Source organism: Brienomyrus brachyistius, unplaced genomic scaffold (genome assembly GCF_023856365.1).
Source record: "Brienomyrus brachyistius isolate T26 unplaced genomic scaffold, BBRACH_0.4 scaffold44, whole genome shotgun sequence".
In the NCBI taxonomy this organism is placed as follows: Eukaryota; Metazoa; Chordata; class Actinopteri; order Osteoglossiformes; family Mormyridae; genus Brienomyrus; species Brienomyrus brachyistius.
Window position 1 is genome coordinate 1,962,662 of NW_026042319.1, and position 18,197 is coordinate 1,980,858.

Sequence of the window (18,197 nt, forward strand, 5' to 3'; positions counted from 1 at the left end):
GATGCCCACGAAGAGCAACACCCACCTGACACCCACCCTCACCCTAAGCCTGCCCCACATCCCACGCACCTTTGCTATGGGCAGCGGGTGACGGCGGCTGCTCGGGGAACACCTCCACGCAGGGCGACTCGGGCCGGTCCAGGTCCTTATCCATGGCATCCAGGAGGCCGATATAGTCCGAGTCCACAGAGCTGAGGCGTGCCGGCCCCTCAGACTGGGGTTTGGGAGGCTGGGAAGGCGCCGCTGCCGTTTGGACTGGGGGCTCTGGGGGGCTCAGAACCTGCTGTGGAGGTGCCGGCTGCTGGCCCTGGCCCAGCCTGCTGCTGCGTAGCCGGCGGACGGGGAGCTGGCACTGAGTCGGCAGCCCGTCCGAGCTGGAGCCCGAGCCGCCGGACCCCTTTCCCCCGAACTGGGGGCCCGTTTGCATAGCTGCCCTGCTGCTGCTGGTCCTGGACCGCAGGCCCTCCAGGTCCGTGGAGGCCCGGCCGCAGGGACGACCACCCCCCCGCAACAAGGAGCCACCCGTCGCATACATTCCTCGCGTCACGTTGTGGTTCGAGTCCCCATACTCGCTTGAGCTGGGAAGGTGGACAGGACACGCGGCACGCAAGATTAACGTGAATGTACCGAGTAACTAAATCTAAAATTATGTAAAATTTTTTAAATGCATTTAAATACCATGCTATAACTACTGCAACTAAATACCAGTAATTGAAAAGTAACTAAATGGATAAACACACACAGAAATACTGTATGATACATAGATAAAACACCGTGTGTTTACACTCGCGATCACTGCAGAGGCCGGACATGTGACTGAGTGGATGCTGCTATCACCTGGCATCATATTGCTCAGATGCTGCCTACTGAATGTGCATCGATCATAAAGCCAGGACCATCTGTAATAAAAAAAAAAAAAAAAAAAGAAACACACACACATACTTTGGATCCGTCTGAATCCGCACGATATCCCTGAGATCGAAGGGTTTTCCGGTCTCCATGGGGCCGTTGGCAGCTTCCAGGGACAGGCGCCTACGGAAGGGCTCCCAGATGCCCTGGGCCTCCAGGTAGGCCGTCGCGATCACCAGCAGGAACATGGAGCTGCGGGGACGAGAGGCCGGACGTCAGCCCTCACCCACGAGCGATTCACCTCGACGGCAGCAGCCGGCCTTCCGGACATGACCGCTCACCTCATGATGAGGGAGACGATGACGTAGAGCTCCAGCTCCCAGCTTGGCCTGGGGAGGGCATCTGCGCACGGCGCCAACATGTGGTAGGGCAGCGAGGCGTTCAGCACGAACACGAACTCCGAGCCGCCCGCCGTGACCAGCTTCAGCTCCCGGATGACCCGCGAGGCGGTGAAGTCGGGTGTAAACCTGCAGGGTGACGGGGTCAGAGCCGGACGTGAGGTTGGAGGAGCTCCGAACGGCCCCCGCCCAACGTACAGCTCGTTCTCCACAGAGCTCAACCACCCGAGCCTCAGAGATTAACACGCTCATCCCACACGGCCCCTGCACATTCCCTCAGATTCACAGCATGACAGTGTGACTTACAGTATGACAATGTCCTTTGAAGCATTTGGTTTAAGTGCAAATTCTTGACAGTTGAGAACTTTGAATCCAAAACCTTCACAAGCGTATCCACTGATTTCTGTGGACCGGATGCTAATTGGAAGCTGTCCAACATTCTCAACTTTAAAAGTCCTCCTGAGGGTGAAGTTGGGCTCTTTAGATTTAACTTCTGAAAATAAAGGAAGAAACCCATAAAACAAAGTCCAGGACCCATATTTATATCACGCGTCTCTGAAGGACACAGAGCAGAAACTAAAAGCAAACTTGTGGCGGTAAAACCTAACTGGAACAGAAGGCTTCACTCATTACCTCTGGGGGATAGGTTAGGGTTAGGGGCTGTATCAGAATAAGGCAGTGCATTCTGGGAAATGGAGCAACACAACTACAGTCTTAGAGTGGCTTTGGAGTGCTGCTGCACAGCTGAAGAATCCAAAGGAAGTTAACCAACACTTAACCAAGGAGACCTTTATGATACCCAGGGCCCAAGTGTCACTAAAACTTTGGCTTGTGTGTGAGCAGGCCCCCGAAAGCCCCCGCAGGCCGGGCTTCACCTTCTGTGCAGTCCTTCAGTAGTGATTCTGTCATCTTGAATCTCAGAGAGCTGCCGGGGCCAGGCGATCTTCCCGCAACCTTCAGGCTCTCTGTGGTGCCCTGACCTTGCACTACAAGGTAGTCCAGCACAGTCAGGTTGTTCCTGCAACACCAGAGCAGCCTGTTAATTAAGCGAGGGTGGGGCAGACTGCGCGGCCTGCTGGAGAGATGCTGCATAACACCGCCAGTCTGCCTGCAAACACATGCCCGTGGTCTTTCTCTGGGGCCTGCTTCAGTCAGTTGCTTTTCCGTTCGAACCACTACAGTCCCAAGTGTAACATAACTCATCGGCAACAGAAGCTTGCATGTTAGCAAAAAAGATTTAAATCAGAGAATTAAGATTACGATACGTTAGTTTAACGTTTAGCTGCTCAGTTGATAGCTGTATTCAGAGGCTCACGTTATATTCATTTCATTCAGTTCAGTCCTTTGAGAGCACCGAAGGCAAAGCGCCTGATTACAGGAGTCAGGGGAAGCTGCCCCTGGAGACCAGAGCTGGCAAACTCAGTTTTTTATCCTTCTGATCACATGAAGCCCAAATGTGTGTGTTTAGACCCCCAGCTTGGTCTCTCCAAGGCACAGCAAGCGGCCGCAACACATCTCATGGGAACACGTATGAAACCGTAGCGATAGAGGTCATGCCAATAGCCACAATAACATCGAGGACCAATGCATAACAGCATGTATGTGGGCTGCTGTTACCATGGCAGTCACAGCCTCCGCCCCTTGTACCCCATGCCTGCTGTGGGATCTTCACTACGCTCTGCCACCCCGGGTACCTACCTGACTATTAACAGGGACATGACTGAGTGGCTGCCCGTCGGTGTGAAGCGCACCAACAGGCTCCTCACCTCCCCGGGGGAGAGCAGGAGCCACGTCGGCCCCTCTGCCAGCCCAGATGGGCCCCCCTTACCAACGGGGGTCTGCAAGGGCCAGAGACCAGTCAGGCCACAGATCCAGAACAGCTTTGCAGTTCATTATTAAGAGTCCAGCTCAGTTAGTTAACTGTATGCACCCACTAAATGCACATTTGAAACATTAAACTGCACAACTTAAAAACATGTATACAAAAAATAAAGGGTAAAAAAAGCTTGACTGGGGGAGGGGGGTTCTTACGTGGTTCTTGTAAACCTGGAACTCCAGAGTGTTAGCACTGATGTTCATGGACTTTCCTAAGGGGAACCTGAGGACAAAACATGGGGAACGACATCGTGACTCCTGTGATCGATCAGCCTCTCCCGACGCAACTCGCTGGCCTGAACCGGAGCCAGAGCGAATCGCTCACCTGTCTGCCAGCTTCTCTGCAAACGCAGACGGGTTTGCGTACAGCGCCAAAGGGAGAACCTGAACGTAGACGGGAACGTCAGCTGGGTTCTCCAGCACTAGCTGCTCCTCCTGCGGGGGGGGGGGGGGGGGTACCATGAAGCACATCGGCAGGGACATGCTCCACCCCCACATCCCACAGGGCGCGTACTCACAGAGGAGCTGTTGCTGTTGGTCAGGGGGAAGATGATCTGACGGGTCGAGCCGATTATGGAGGGCCATGTCATTTCGGCTGTCACCATGGTCTGCACCTTCTTCTGTAGGTCAGTGTTCACCTCAAACACGGCCCTGACCCTGCAGCAGGACAGTGCACGTCACATGCTCAATTATCCTCTATTTCCATCCATTACTCGGTACCTTTTCCCATCCATTACACACGCACACTCACTCTAGCCACTTACCTCATTCTTTAAATCCTTTATTATACTTGCATTTTACTAGCAGTGTATTCCACTTTGTTCCTTTTATATATCGTGCTCTTTATAGTTGGTATGTTTAAGCACCGCGAGTGAGACGCCTTAAAATGAAGTTCTCTTAAAAACTACAGGGTGCTGGGAGCTCCGAACACAGCTGTCACACTGTATGTCTGTTTCACTCTGGTTCTCATCAAGCTGAACTATTGCAGGAGACCACAGCAGCGACACTCATCCCCGAAAGGCAGCGGAAACCCACTCGTGGCCCGAGCTGTCCTTCAACTCCTGCCAGCGCCGGAGTAGCGTCTGGTGCAGCTCCACGTCGGTGTCCCATGCGCCCTCCTGCATCGAGAGGCCGTGCGGCTTGGACTCGGCTGCAAGGAGAAGGGAGCGTCAGAGTAGAACTAAAAGCCCCCCGAGCTGAAACGAAACACACAGCTCTTCAGTTCTATTTTAACTGGAATAAGACTTTTAACCAAGTCCTAAGTCCCGATAACACAAACGGCTTAATTGGTAGTCAGTGTTCTGGGGCATGTCGTGCATGGATTCTTACAGTTGGCCCTACATGACAGCAGCGTGCACGTGCACACACACAGACACACACACACACAGACACACAGACTTCGATCAGAGCACTTTACACTCTGCAGGTTTACTTACACTTTAAGAGGAACGGCAGGCCAATGTAACAGTGGTCCCCGCACTGCAAACTAGCATCAAAATAAATATTTGCTACCTGAGGGATGAAGAGAACACCATGTGAGAGGCGCTGTGTGGATGGGTGTCCCGCGGGCCACACGCGCACCCGGGACCCGCCAGGCGGGGGATGCGTACACACCTTGGACCTGCATCGTGGCTCCAGCTCGTCCTTGTTACTTCGCAGCCTCTTGGAGTAGAAGCGCACGTCCTCCGTCAGGGAACGCACCTCCTGCAGCTTGACCCGCTGTGAGTACGAGCTCAGGATGTTCAGGCTCTGGTGCACTGTCTTCCCCTGGAAAGTGAGAGAATTTGGGGATATCCGAGTGACACGGGGGGCAGGGGGAGGAAGCACCCTGGAGGGGACTGGCATCGACGCGGCACTCCTACCGGAAAAGATGCGGGAAGGAAGATGTGTTTTGGAGAGCTGGTCAGCGTCCCCACTGCTATGACGGCTTTCACCTGTATGGTTAATATCTGCAAAGAGGGGTGGATGCCGCCCATCAGACTACCGCTTTCCTGGATAGGCACCGGTAGCATGGCCGGCATCGCCACGGTGACCCACCTCATAATCCGTCGTGATGTGCACGGCTCCATCATAGACGCCTTCCAGGTCCTTGGCGGCCAGGGTGACCCTGAAAGCAGCGTAGTACCCAGAGGCCAGGATCACCTGAAGGAGGAGACGTACGGCCCTTAGCAAGAGTGCCCCCTCCCCGCACGGGCCCCACAAACCAGCAGATAGCGCCTTGAGAATCACAAGAGGTGCCTGTGTTAGAGAGCTCGAGGAGAGAGGAGAGAGTGCAGGTTGGGCAACCCGGCTGAACAAAAAGACAGAAATAACATCACCACTAATAAGCAGCTGACTGGAGATTTAATATTAGATACACAAAATAGACGCGGCTGTCTTTACAGGCTCTGTAAACAAGACAGGCTTTCATGGGGAGACCTCAGCAGCTCAGGCGGCCGGCCGCACACACTTACGGTTTGCTGGTCGGAGGCGGACGCGTTCTGGAGATCCTGCGTCCTGGACAGGGCCGTAGTCCTGTTCCCAGACTCTGCGCGGAGGAGATCCATGGTCAGACTATCCCCGGTAACAAACCAGGACTTTATCTTCAGCTGGGGTCAAACACAGGAGAGGGAGGGTCAGTTGTTCTGTGGGAGGGTAGATGCAGAGCCGAGGGTAGAACAGTCACCCACCTCAATGGGGTTGCTGTTGATGACGACGAAGATCAGGCTGTTTACGTCTGTGGCGCTAAGCACACTGAAATCCAGGGTATGCTCCTCAGGGCTGGGGGGCAGAACGACGGGCTGGTGGGGCAGGGCAGATTTGGATGAGGGCACGGGTCAAAGGTCAAAATCGGCTACACCCCCGACCTCGATCAAAAAATCTCGCGACTAGCAGGTACTCATTTCTGCCCGACAAAATACCGAATCAGAAGGAAGTAAGGGAGACGCTTCCTGTTTGAAGAAGCGTGCAGAGCGCGGTCTGCAGGATGCGTACCTCTAGAAAGCCAGTGTAAGCCCGGATGGGAAGGTGGAACTTGGAGGCATTTGTGATCAGCAGGATGTTGCTGTCGATGTGGATGGAGGGCCGCACAGGCTGGAAGTAGAGTGTGAAAATGGTCTGGGACTCGTGGGGAAGGACGAGGACAGGCGTGCTGAAGTTGTGGATCTGAGCCAGAAGATACAATAGAACTCAAGGACAGGAACCCAAACTTCAAAACACAATCCAGCCGCCCCAAATTCAAATCCGTCTGGGTGAAGTCTACAGTTCAAGAATCCTCTCTCTCTCACCAAAGGTCAAGATTACAGAGATGTCTGCGCAACGTGTTTTATGCAGGAGATCAAACGAGTAACAAGAAACTTAATATATTATTTCTTATGTTTTAACAGGAAAATCTACATCTAGAACTATGCTAAACTCTTGCACAAGTTGAAGCTGGTGATTTAAAAAAATAAATAAATAAAAAAATAAAAAAATTCTGCGTTTATGTTGCTGTGGACGGCACCCACCGCAAACATCGTCTTGGCCTCCTCTGGGAGCGAGACGTTGTGGATGAGGATGGCGAAGCTGAACGTGTTGGTGAGGAAGACAAGTCTCTCCACCGGGTCGGTGGGGCTGTCCCTGATGTGGAAGAGCGTGGCCGTGTGGTCGAAGCCCAGGAACCTGTCAGGCACACGGGCAAAGCTTCTGATTACCTGACGGTCATCGTGCAGGACAGCAAACCACGGCAACCTGAAGCGAACTTAAAAGCGAGCTTCACTGCATAAGCATTTGGTGACTAAGGATGCCCAGAGCCTTCCCAGGCACATCTAACACCAAGCTCCGTAAGCGATAAGTCAGGACAAAGGCCACCTGTCTTCAAAGCCACTCTGTACCCATCTGCATGAGGAGGTTCACAATGACAGAAATGAAGAGTAACTGGGGTCTGATTTTGTGGCAAAGTGCAAACCCGAAACACTCACCCTTCCAAAACCTCCGCCTGGTATGGAATTTCGAGTTTGGAGTAACTTTTCTCTTTCGCTTTCACTGTAATTTTACCAGAGAACTGAAATGGTCGGCGCGCCTTGGAGGCTGGAAGAGAGAAAGCAAGCGGCCACGGTTTGTCGTCAGGGCCAGAGTGGCTGTCAGGAGGGAGCCAGCCCATCCTCGGGCCCAGAGAGGGTCAGCATTAGGCTTTGGACACACTAATGAAAGGGGTGGGGGGCACATGCAACCATCTAACTAGAGAACTCATACAGCTGCCTTTCTGGCACAAGATAAAAATGCAGTTTATCACTTTGGAAATATGATACATGTTTCCTGCCAATATTCTGTGGGGAGGCAATTTTTACAAGGGGAAATACTACAGTATTTATCTAAAAGTCTATTACGAGAACATGTCCTTATGGGAAGGCGTCATTCCACAGAGCGAGCAGGTCGTCGTCCTGACTCAGGAATCTTAAGACTGACCAAAGACAAAAGGCTCCCTTAATGAAGGTCCCACCCCTGATCACAAAGTCACCAAAGGATGCAGTTTGACAAAATGCTTACCATCAAAACTGATGCTTGCTACTTTGGTATACCTATTTTCCCCCGCTCTTAATGTAACTGGCTTGAAATCTATGGAAACGGCTTCATTTGAGGGAGTTGGTCGTATACTCTGGAATACAGGGGAAAGACCATTTAAAAACGACGCTCAGGACACACACAGACACTCCGGCACAAATACAAAGCTACTTACGGTAATTGGTACATCTTTTGTCCCCGAATTTAGGAGGTGCAAATTTAACTGTTTTGGTCGATCTGCAAAAACAAATATGCAAAGATCTTCAGACAGATAAGCAGCATTCTGACCAACACACAGTCAAGGGTGATTAAACTGACTGCCACGCGATAAGAAATAACCACACATTTTCCGAGGTGATATTCGGTGTCCTTACTGTTACAAACAGCCGTGACTGATTACACTTGTTGAAAAAATGCCTCTCACCTTGCGATCGTAGCGTGCCAAAATCGAGCATCTCCGTAGAGGAGTATATTCCAGGGGCTGGGAGAGGAGAGGAGGCAGGTCGGTGACAGGTCCCCTTCTGGCCAAAACCCAACAGCGACGTTCGGAGCCACAGCGACGGCTCACTCACCTGTGGTGACCTCCACCTCTACTGGCAGGATGATGAACTGGTCCTCGCTGGACGCATTTGTTTTGATGCGGATGAAGGCCGTGTGGTTGTCCGCGTCCCGCGAGGAGAAGCTGGCTCTCATCACCCCCTTCGTCTCAAAAGGAGGGATCTCCTGACCAGGAATGCGAGAGAAGAACCCAAATCAATTAAGGACTATGAGGCTGTGAGCATGGGGACCCCTACAAGACATAAGAACATAAATTTACAAACGAGAGGAGGCCATTCGGCCCATCAAGCTCGTTTGGGAAGAACTCAACTAATAGCTTATCTTATCTAGCTCTGATTTAAAGGAACCCAGGGTTTTAGCTTGCGCTACACTAACAGGAAAACTATTCCATACTCTAACTACACGCTGTGTAAAGAAGTGGTGCCTCAAATTCATTTTTAAATTTTCTCCCGCTAATTTCCGCTTATGGCCACGAGTTCTAGTATTTAACCTAATATTGAAAGTAGCCATTTGGCTGAACAGCATCCAGACCTGTTAGAATCTTATACACCTGGATCATGTCCCACCTTAGTCTCGTTTGCTTGAGGTTAAACAGATTGAGCTCAGCTATCCTCTCCTAAGACTTTCCTCTAAGACCAGGAATCATTCTTGTAGCCCTGCGTTAAACCTTTTCCAAGGTAGCAATGTCCTTGGTGACCAAAGTATGGTGACCAAACCTGCGCACAATATTCTAGGGGGGATCTTACCAAGGAAATGCATCACCTCCTTTGACTTAAACTCCACACACCTAGCGATGTAACCCAACATCCTACTGGCCTTTTTAATTGCTTCCCCACACTGGCGGGAGTGGGACATGGAAGCATCAACACACACACTGAGGTATTTCTCATAATCAGCTACCTTTATTTCAGTGGAACCCATAAAACGGAAAGCCGGGGAAGGAAAGCTGAATACTGACCCATAACTTTTTGGTGCCGCCCTGCTGGCCAGTAGGCAGCTCTAAGTGAAGGTCCCCCCCGCTGGAGTACATTTCAACGACCTGCAACCGAAAGAGGTGTCAGGCCACTGCACACTGTGGGCCGGAGAAGGCAGGCCAGAGAAGGCAGGCCGCCTGGGCGGACGGTTACCTGAAGAGGCTCGCTGTGCGGGTTGTGAATGTTTATCAGCGGTGAGAAGCTGCTGTTTACTGGCACCCTGGCACCAATGAATGGCCGCAGTCTGTATGGGTTTGGTATGCCCACCCCAAACACCTTAAACACACAAGTCAACGTTAAAGACAGGGAGGGGGGAAATAACTAAGGCTAAACAGACTGATGTCTGCACACCTACCTGGTATGTAAATACCCCATGATGAGATGTATTAATAAATAAAGTATTTTCTACGTTGCCCACTACTCGGGCTAGGAAAACCACATCAAATGATGTATTTCCGCCTGGTGGAATTATCTATAAGAAAACAAAGAAGGAACGAGATTAAACAATTTAAAGCTTACAGATTGCAGGAGTCTTATCACACCTCAGTAGTCGCATTTATTTGGAAGATTTTTTTCCACTGACCAGAAAAATCAAGGACCAGCTTACAAACTGCAACATAAATATTAAAACCAGTATACCCTCCTTATGGACTGCAATAGCTGCAGAGAGTCACTGTCTGCTTTGATGCAACGAATCGCCAAGCCAGCCAAATGCGGTTTCGATTTCCAGGGGAAACTACAGAAAACCATTTATAGCGTAATTGTGTGGCGACGTGGGGGGGGACAGGTTATAGTCATAAGCAGATAAATGTGAAATGAGCTCAGACCACAGACAGCAGCACTTCACACACTCCTGGCAGTAGCAGAGTCTTGAGGGCCAAGCCCCCTTACTCCCCCACGTCCAACACTCGCGGGCTTAAGATGGTTATCCTGCATGTCGCAGTAAACCCTGCGAGCACCACGACCAAAGGTAAGAGGAGCTGACAGCAAGCAAGACTTCATTTGTTCTATGACAGAACAACAAGGCACTAGATCAAATGTCAACAGTCTTGGGGGGGGGGGGGGGGGGGGGGGGAGTATACCTTGTCTTTGCACCCAGGCCCAGGCCACAGGTAACTTTACATTCTAGCAAAACATTCACGACTACGGCTGGACCGGCGTCCAAGTCGCACAGAGGGCAAGGTCCACAGTAAAGAACAGGATGTGGACGGCTGAAAATACTCACCCTATTCTGAAAAAAGGATGCATGAAAATGAGCAGTTGTTGCTGATATTGATATTAAAATGATAGTTTCCTCTGAACTGGGATTGTGCAAGTAAACCTTTTCCATCTTGGGCATCCCGACAGGCCTGAAACGAAGACGGGCAGAGAGAAAAAAAAGTGACGTAATTAATGGCCATTAGCTGCAGATGAGCGTCTAAAATTTCCTCAAGAACATCGAGAAAGATCAAAGCAACTGAATGTAACAAAGTGTTCTTTAAATCCAATGCCGCAATGTTATCATTGCGACACACTGAAATGTACCACTCTGAAAATGAGGTCATTCAGAGGTTGCTCAACCAAGCAGTGTTTTCAGAGCCTTGGGAAGAGGCGCAGGTTCCAGGGTGACATTCAGCCAGAGGACACGGTACAGAGTCCAGCAGCGGCGTTTGGCCTTGGAGCCGTGCAGGATGTCACTCTGCATGGGGGTGTAGCCCCCGCCCCGCACGCCTCGGGGATAGCCAGGTCTAATTAATCAGCGTAGCAGACTGCAATACGGGACTTAAATCCGGCTTTGCGTACAGGAGAGTTGCAGGTCCTTAAATTTAAACACTAAACATTTTTATACGTAATATTAAGACACAGGTCATCAGGTTGACCTGTCCTTTGCAGTACGTCGTGCATTTTTCACACCAAGCCCACATCCGGCTGGACCATCACTACCGATGCCCTAAGCCATCACTGAGCCAGCTGCGGGCCATATGGGTGTAGGCACCTCACTATCATTCACGGCTGTGCACGTGGCCTGGAGTGCTGGCAGCCGTCGGGGTAAACGGTGTCTGCTTACGGAGGACGCCACCCAATTATACCAAACGCGCCAGTTCACAGGTCAGTGAAAGAAAAAATAAACGGCCCCAATTAATACAATAAAGTCTTATTTTCATTGTTGAAAAATGGACTGGAACATTTCTGCTATGCCGGGCAATGGGAGATCATGTGCAATGTAACAAAGCCCATCAGATTTCAGTTTGCAACAAAGTGTGCGTTCTGTGTTGAATTATACTAACGCTCACCATCAAGGCGGATTCCTACAGGAAGGTGCACCAGGCCAATTACGTGAATCCTGACTCAGTGTCATTTTACAAGAAATCGGGTGGGGCTTAACAAGCCAGGGAACTGGCACGAGCGACGACATTCAGGCAGTTAGAGAGTTTCACCATTGTGTGCCCCAGGACATGTCGACATGCTGCTGCAGCACAGAGGGCCTGCAGTTTCGGACACCTAAACAGATACCGTGAGTCACTTCAGCAAGCCCCACCCCTGGCTACGGCTGGGCCGCAGGAATAGGTATGAACGAGCCAATGAACGACGTGACCCTCTGATGTGCTCTCAGTGCTGATGCGTATACCTACGCCATACGGCACCATACACAGCTTCCCCGGCTTTGGGAGAGTGTCGGTTCTGGACTGTGCCGCCCCACTAGCTCTGCCTACACAGGCATCTACCGCATGACCCAAAATTAGCATTAGTCACCTCGGTTATTGCCAAGAAAACTAGACAAACTCTAAATCACTATTTAGTGAATTCAATTAATTAAAAAATACCATACAAGAAAATGACAGCCCTTTTGTTTGTTTTTAAATGACAACTTTGTGCGAATATGGGAACCAGTTCTTTTTCAAACCTACTGGGAGATAATGGCACATTTTGTTTCTTCCCTTTTCTCTGATCTCCCATCAAAGCCCAATTATTTCTACTGATGTCTGGTTCTGTTTATAATTAACACAACTATCTTACCCTCCCCCTATGTGGAAATGTGATTTAAACGATGTGAATGTGATTTAGACTGAAGTCACTGCTTATTGCTATCTGTCTGACTGCTGTCTGAGTGTGTGAGTGTTTGTCTATTGTTTAACAAACACACACACACACACACACACACACACACACACACACACACACACACACACACACACACACACACACACACACACACACAAACACAAACACAAATCAGACTACCGGACAGACACGCACTACAAAACTAACACACATCTACACAGTATGTTATGTTAAGAGTCGCATCCCAATTGAAGCAGAGCTCCCGTTTACATGCAAAGCCCACTGCAGAAGATCCTATGCTGAATTAACCGCAGACTGAAAACCTGCAGGGACGATGGTGCACTTGCAGCACAGAGGCGTGAGGTCTGGCCTTACTGTTCGTGGAAGTCCAACATGGGCGGCTCGAACCGTATGGGTCTGCAGCTCCCCCGTTGTAAGGGTGAACTGCAAGAGAAGGGAGGGGTCGTGTGAGAGCTGGGCAGCCCGGAGAGACCCCGCTAGACGCAGCAGTGCAGGCCTGGGGGGACCAGCCCCCCCCGGTCAATGAACACAAGAAAAAAGGGCCCAGCTCTACATGATCATCTCTCTGTTAAGGAAAGAGAAGAGCGGCTGGGCAGACGAGGGCTACGGAGAGCAAGGACCAGGTTCCGGGATCATGGGCTCATTGCAGGCATGATGGCAGCAAAGGCTAATTAAACCACACGTGGACCGAAGCAGCCTCTAAATGCCGCATTCCTGCATTTACAGTAATAAAAATAATAGCATCGATTGCACACCAGCAGAACACAATGCAAATAACAATGGAATGAACCGGCAGCTAATCAATTCATTTGTCCAGTGTGTAATTAGCATTCCTGGCCTTTGTCTATAATACACCTGTGTCAGCTTTAAATGCAGCAGGTTGTGGAAGACTAACAGATAAACATTTCATAACGATGTCAGGAGGCTGCCAGCAAGGGCGAGGTCCACTACCGAGGAAGACACACCCCCAGGGAACGGCGTGTCTGGAGCCGTAGAGCTGCACCCAGCACGAACACACCCGCGAGTCCATAGAGATAAAGGCGAGGCGCTGACATCCACGTCCCTGCAGGGATCCCCATGTCAGCCGGACACGTCACACATGCTCACACGTGCTTTGGACACATGCACTTACGATTACAGGGCTCAGATGTTTGCAACTTTCTACAGGCCGTGCTATACCGAAGACTAAACAGCCAATCAACTCGCCTACTGTGAACTAGTAAACTCTGGAAGTTTAAATAATTTATTTATATAATATAAAATAGAAAATAAAAAATTATATATTTTTTTACACACACACACACACACACACACACACACACACACACACACCCCCTCAGGTAGCGTACACTGGTACAGCAGGCAATGCCTTCAGACCACACCAGTTCCGATCCCCAACAGGCCTGACTCCAAGGACACCCTGGCACTTTCAAATCATCCCGAAATGAGGGTCGAGGGCATTTTAGTTTCCCAAACAATTACACTAACACCAGAGAGTACTTACTAAGACAAAGGCGGTCTTTCAGATGTTATACTGAACTCGGATTTGTTGCTGGAAACACATCCAACACACTGCTTCATTTGAGAAGACACCATCCAAGGGTATGTGTGACCCAAGCAAGGCAGAAAGAGCCTCCACAAGCTGGACTCCCAGTGACATTTGAGGCGCTTTTGTCAGGAAATTCAGAGTAAAAAAATGGGTTATTATAGGGTTGTTTCACTACAGATATGTGACCATACTTGGCAATGAGTTAGCTGTGTTTCCTTATTGAGTAGTAGAGAACATAAGATTTAGTTCACCATGACTGCAATGACACAGCACATTTTTGAATTTTTATTTTGCATTTTTTTTTTTTTTTTTTAAACTGGGGGCGGCACAGTAGTGGAGTGTTCAGCACTATCGCCTCACACATCTGGTTCATGTCTGTCAGGGTTGTACGTGTGTGTGGAATTTGCATGTTCTCCCCGTGTATTAGGAAAAAATCGTAGAAGATTACGTCACCCACGTAGTATAGAACCAAGATAGTAATATTCTGTACAAGTTGTGATTGTTGAACTTCACCTAGCCGACATACGTACGAGATGTTTGAGGTATTGATTGATTCTGATCGTGTTTGGACAAATCATCCCGAGATTCTAAAACATCCTCCATGATTCACCCGTATAATTATTGTGCCAAGATTGAACTGTACAAACATTTTTCACTGATCACTTGTATAACTTGGTTTCTCACAAATAATTTGTTGCTCACAGAAAGACTTAAGACACCTGTCTTGCCTTTCTCTGGGGAAAGGGAAAGCCTTGCCCGAAATGCTCCGTAACCGCAAGCGCAAACAGCCTCACCTGGACATGAATCAGAGAACGGAGAGCACATCACCTGAGGAGAGGGGTGAGGCTGGCCAGCTCGCCCCCTGCCTGCATACATACTCATCCCAATTTAGTATAAAGGAAGGGGGAAAACTCAGCACTGACCATTCCATAATTTTGTAATCATTATCGGGACTACACTTACTATTGTTTATTATAGTTAATGATTTGTCTCACTTTATTATATTTCTTAACTTTGTATCACTTAAAATATTTGTTAGGACCTAAGAAGTTTGTTCCTTCAAGAACCCTATATGCTACTTTCATACTGAAACACCTGGAGGAAACCCCCCACGACAAGCCAGTTCCCCACCCACCCCAGTCCAACTGGTGTTGCCAAATTGCCCATAGGTGTACATGTGTGTGTGCGCCCTGCGATGGGTTGGCGCCCCATCCGGGGTTGTTCCCTGCCTTGCATGAGTGAGTGACTGGTGTGTGAATGTGCCCTGCGATGGGTTGGCGCCTCATCCGGGGTTGTTCCCTGCCTTCCACCCACAGTCTCCGGGATAGGCTCTGGACCCCCCGCAACAATGAATAGGACAAGCAGTTAAAGAAAATGAATGGATGGAATTATGGACAGATTTTTACTGTGGAATCAAACATCTTAAGCTTCGCTATTCACACACGTCAACACGCTGCCTTATGTTTTGTTTGCACTTCCTCTTATATTGTGTTTGTAGTTCTAGCAAGAAAATTTCAAAACGGCTCCCCTGCTGTACCAAAATCGCACTGAACTGTGAAGCAGAGCAGGAATCATGCCTAGGTGTCTGTTTATGTCACTGCACAAGCTTGCTCATTCACTACAGCACAGTGCCAGACAACACAGAGTCCCAGACAACACAGAGTCCCAGACAACACAGAGTCCCAGACAATCAGGCTGTGTGCAACTGGGGAAATATTAACAGTATACAAAGAACAATTATGGTAACCTAAATTAAAAATATTTTAAAATCTTTTGGCGATTTCAGTAATTTAAGAATTGGTTTGTAGTAATCATCCCCCCCCCACCTCTAACCAGTACCCTTATCAATCACACCACCCCCCCCCTCCCCCTTCCTGTCAAAACGAAGCAAGCTGGGGGACAAACAGGAGAGTCATGAGCAAACCACTCCGTTGACTGAGCCACTTCCCTAACTGACCCCCTAACAAATACGGACTGAAGCAGGCTGGTCAGGCATCATCAGTAAGTAAATAAAAATAGAAGGGAAAAAACATACAGCGTCTGGAAATGAAAAGCTGCTTCACTGCACAAAACCTGCAAGGAAACTGTATATGGAAATAAAGCAAGACTAACTATGATTCTTCAAATCATCATAGAGAGGAAGTGGGGGGGGGGCTGTATCCACAGACAGGCGTGTTCGTGACAGGACGACGCTGCAGAGGACAAGCAAGCCCTAGTTTGTGCTCATTAAGTAACTGGCGACGAGGCAGAGTGCAGAGGGCCTTCGGAAGCACGGCAGGGCCTTCGGAAGAGGCGAAAGCCACCTCTGAATTCGGCACAAACTGCAGACTAGATCAGCTGTGGCAGGAAGATCTGGGTGGCAGATCCGCAGCTCACTTCCTCAAACGGCAAGCTGCACTCCAAAAACAACACCAAGCACCCAGACATCTGCAGTTTCTCTGACTTTCTGCTGATTCTGCTTACTGCACAGGACACTTTATAACTGCATGCTACATTTGCGCCTAGATGCATCAATTTGCTCGCTGGATATTGATAAATGGGATTTATTTTCTGGTGTTCTCAGTTTCCCCAAGATCACCAGCAAGTAAAACTCCGGCCTTTCCAGTAGAATGTGGCTGTGAATCAGGCCCAGCCTCAGGTTAGCAGCTGCTGGCAGGGGAAGGCTGGGTGGACCACAATGACACATTCAGCTTGAAAAGGAGAAACGCGGCATGGCAATACAAACATCTGACTGGTAAGGCCTCGAGGGCCAAGCTTCCACCATCTGCCTGTCATGGTCAGGGTCACAGAGCCTGAAAATGCTTGCATTCAGGGGGTGGGAGGGCATGGAACACAGGGCTCTTTTCCACTGCAAGTATGGAACTTTTGGTACTTTCATGTTTCCATTGCCTTCAAGTAAAGTTCCAGTACCAAAAGTGCCAAACCAAACGGGGAACTTCTTTGGTACTTTGGGCGGGACTTGAAACACTTTCTTTGTTGTTTGGTTATGCAAATAGCCTGCAGCTGAAACACAATACAAACACCAGCTTGAAAATAACTGTAAATGAAGTGAGAAGGGGAAAAAAATGCAATCTGGTCAGAAGTACAGATGCAATAATAATTAGGATGGCATGACAAGAAAATAAAGTATTTAGTTTAATACACTAGGACAGCAGGCATATATTGTACATAGCATATAGCCTGCTGTCCTGGCGACGTTATTTTGTTGTAAATGTAGCGACGTCATTTTGTTGTAATCAGAACCGGGGTATTTTCTAAAGCAAAAAGGAAGTTCAAATGTTCCTCACAAACCCATGTAGGAGTACTTTAAAGGGCCAGTATGAAAATGATTACGGAGAACACATGCAACGCTCATGGACAAACAGCGGAGGTAAACTTTAAATTGGATTTTAAAATAATCTACAAAAGGAATAATTAAAATCTGAAAGATAGCTACAGTTTTTTTTCTATGAGCGACAGAGCAAAAATATTTTAGCAAAACTTTAACCCCACGCACTATAATATCTGTACAGAAGTGAAAGTAAGAAAAAGCCTGATCTTAATCTAGCTGATTAGCAACGTAGGAATTACATGTGCATAACATGTGATGTTGGTACATCGTCCAGTCTTGTAATATACTACAGTAATTTGTCGAATTCAATACAAAATACCCCGCCTTGTGTTACGATGTCATTCAACACCAGCTGCAGTTTCTATGCCAGTGGAAAAGCAGCACCTTAAAGTATCGCATTTTTGGTACTTTTACCTGGTGCGGTGGAAAAGCACCTGCAGTGGTGAACGCACTAAATGTCACTGACAGCAATAAGCAGCTTGTCACAAAATATGGCACGCTACAACTTACTATGCAAATTACTGTACCACATGCAGACAGGGCACAGGGACTTGCACACACGACCGGTGGCCAACAGAGCCCCAAATGGTCTTTGTGAAGCAGTTAAGCACAGCTGGCCAGCTTTTACCACTTTGCTATAATGCATACATGAGCCAAGGTCCTGAAACATGGTCCACAACATGAGCCAGCTGGACTTGCCTGCTTATGACAGAGGGATTGCTTCCACGCAGGAAATGCAGTGCAGGAAATGCAGTGCAGGAAATGCAGTGCAGGAAATGCAGTGCAGGAAATGCAGTGCAGACGCGACAAAGTCGACATATATCGGCCACGTACACTGCCCTCCCTTCCAAGCCTTAGCTGGACAGTAGGGCTTTTCCTGAGCCTTGGAGAGAGTGACTGCCTTGTGCTCCGAGCTCCTCCCCAAGGGCTGGCCGGGGGCTATTTTTACTTCCCCTTCGCCATCTACAAGCACGGCAAGGAGATTCAAACCAGAAAGGAGCAACAACATAACCTTGCTATATGCAAAACGACTGGCTCCCAAAGTTTGCCATTCTACACCGATTGAAGTTTTCTACATG

General features: G+C 49.1%; 1 protein-coding gene across 3 annotated transcripts in view; it reads right to left on the minus strand.

Moving 5' to 3' along the window:
- The window catches only part of tmem131 (transmembrane protein 131), a 31,448-nt gene that overhangs the window by 4,201 nt on the left and 9,050 nt on the right, over positions 1–18,197 (minus strand). Inside the window, exons 4-31 of one of the 3 annotated variants that reach the window (XM_048999091.1) lie at positions 12,593–12,661; positions 10,401–10,524; positions 9,531–9,647; positions 9,329–9,451; positions 9,160–9,240; positions 8,216–8,366; positions 8,068–8,124; positions 7,819–7,880; positions 7,629–7,737; positions 7,061–7,169; positions 6,608–6,761; positions 6,096–6,266; positions 5,792–5,902; positions 5,576–5,710; positions 5,160–5,264; positions 4,985–5,071; positions 4,737–4,889; positions 4,559–4,634; positions 4,158–4,272; positions 3,641–3,779; positions 3,448–3,557; positions 3,279–3,345; positions 2,946–3,085; positions 2,123–2,265; positions 1,554–1,737; positions 1,191–1,376; positions 943–1,101; positions 70–578 (exon numbers count right to left, since the gene is read on the minus strand). In XM_048999091.1, the coding sequence (XP_048855048.1) occupies positions 70–578; positions 943–1,101; positions 1,191–1,376; positions 1,554–1,737; positions 2,123–2,265; positions 2,946–3,085; positions 3,279–3,345; positions 3,448–3,557; positions 3,641–3,779; positions 4,158–4,272; positions 4,559–4,634; positions 4,737–4,889; positions 4,985–5,071; positions 5,160–5,264; positions 5,576–5,710; positions 5,792–5,902; positions 6,096–6,266; positions 6,608–6,761; positions 7,061–7,169; positions 7,629–7,737; positions 7,819–7,880; positions 8,068–8,124; positions 8,216–8,366; positions 9,160–9,240; positions 9,329–9,451; positions 9,531–9,647; positions 10,401–10,524; positions 12,593–12,661 (3,746 nt within the window). Of the gene's footprint in view, positions 1–69; positions 579–942; positions 1,102–1,190; positions 1,377–1,553; positions 1,741–2,122; positions 2,266–2,945; positions 3,086–3,278; positions 3,346–3,447; positions 3,558–3,640; positions 3,780–4,157; positions 4,273–4,558; positions 4,635–4,736; positions 4,890–4,984; positions 5,072–5,159; positions 5,265–5,575; positions 5,711–5,791; positions 5,903–6,095; positions 6,267–6,607; positions 6,762–7,060; positions 7,170–7,628; positions 7,738–7,818; positions 7,881–8,067; positions 8,125–8,215; positions 8,367–9,159; positions 9,241–9,328; positions 9,452–9,530; positions 9,648–10,400; positions 10,525–12,592; positions 12,662–18,197 lie in introns of all 3 variants that reach the window. The other 2 variants (XM_048999090.1, XM_048999092.1) reach the window with 2 other exon arrangements.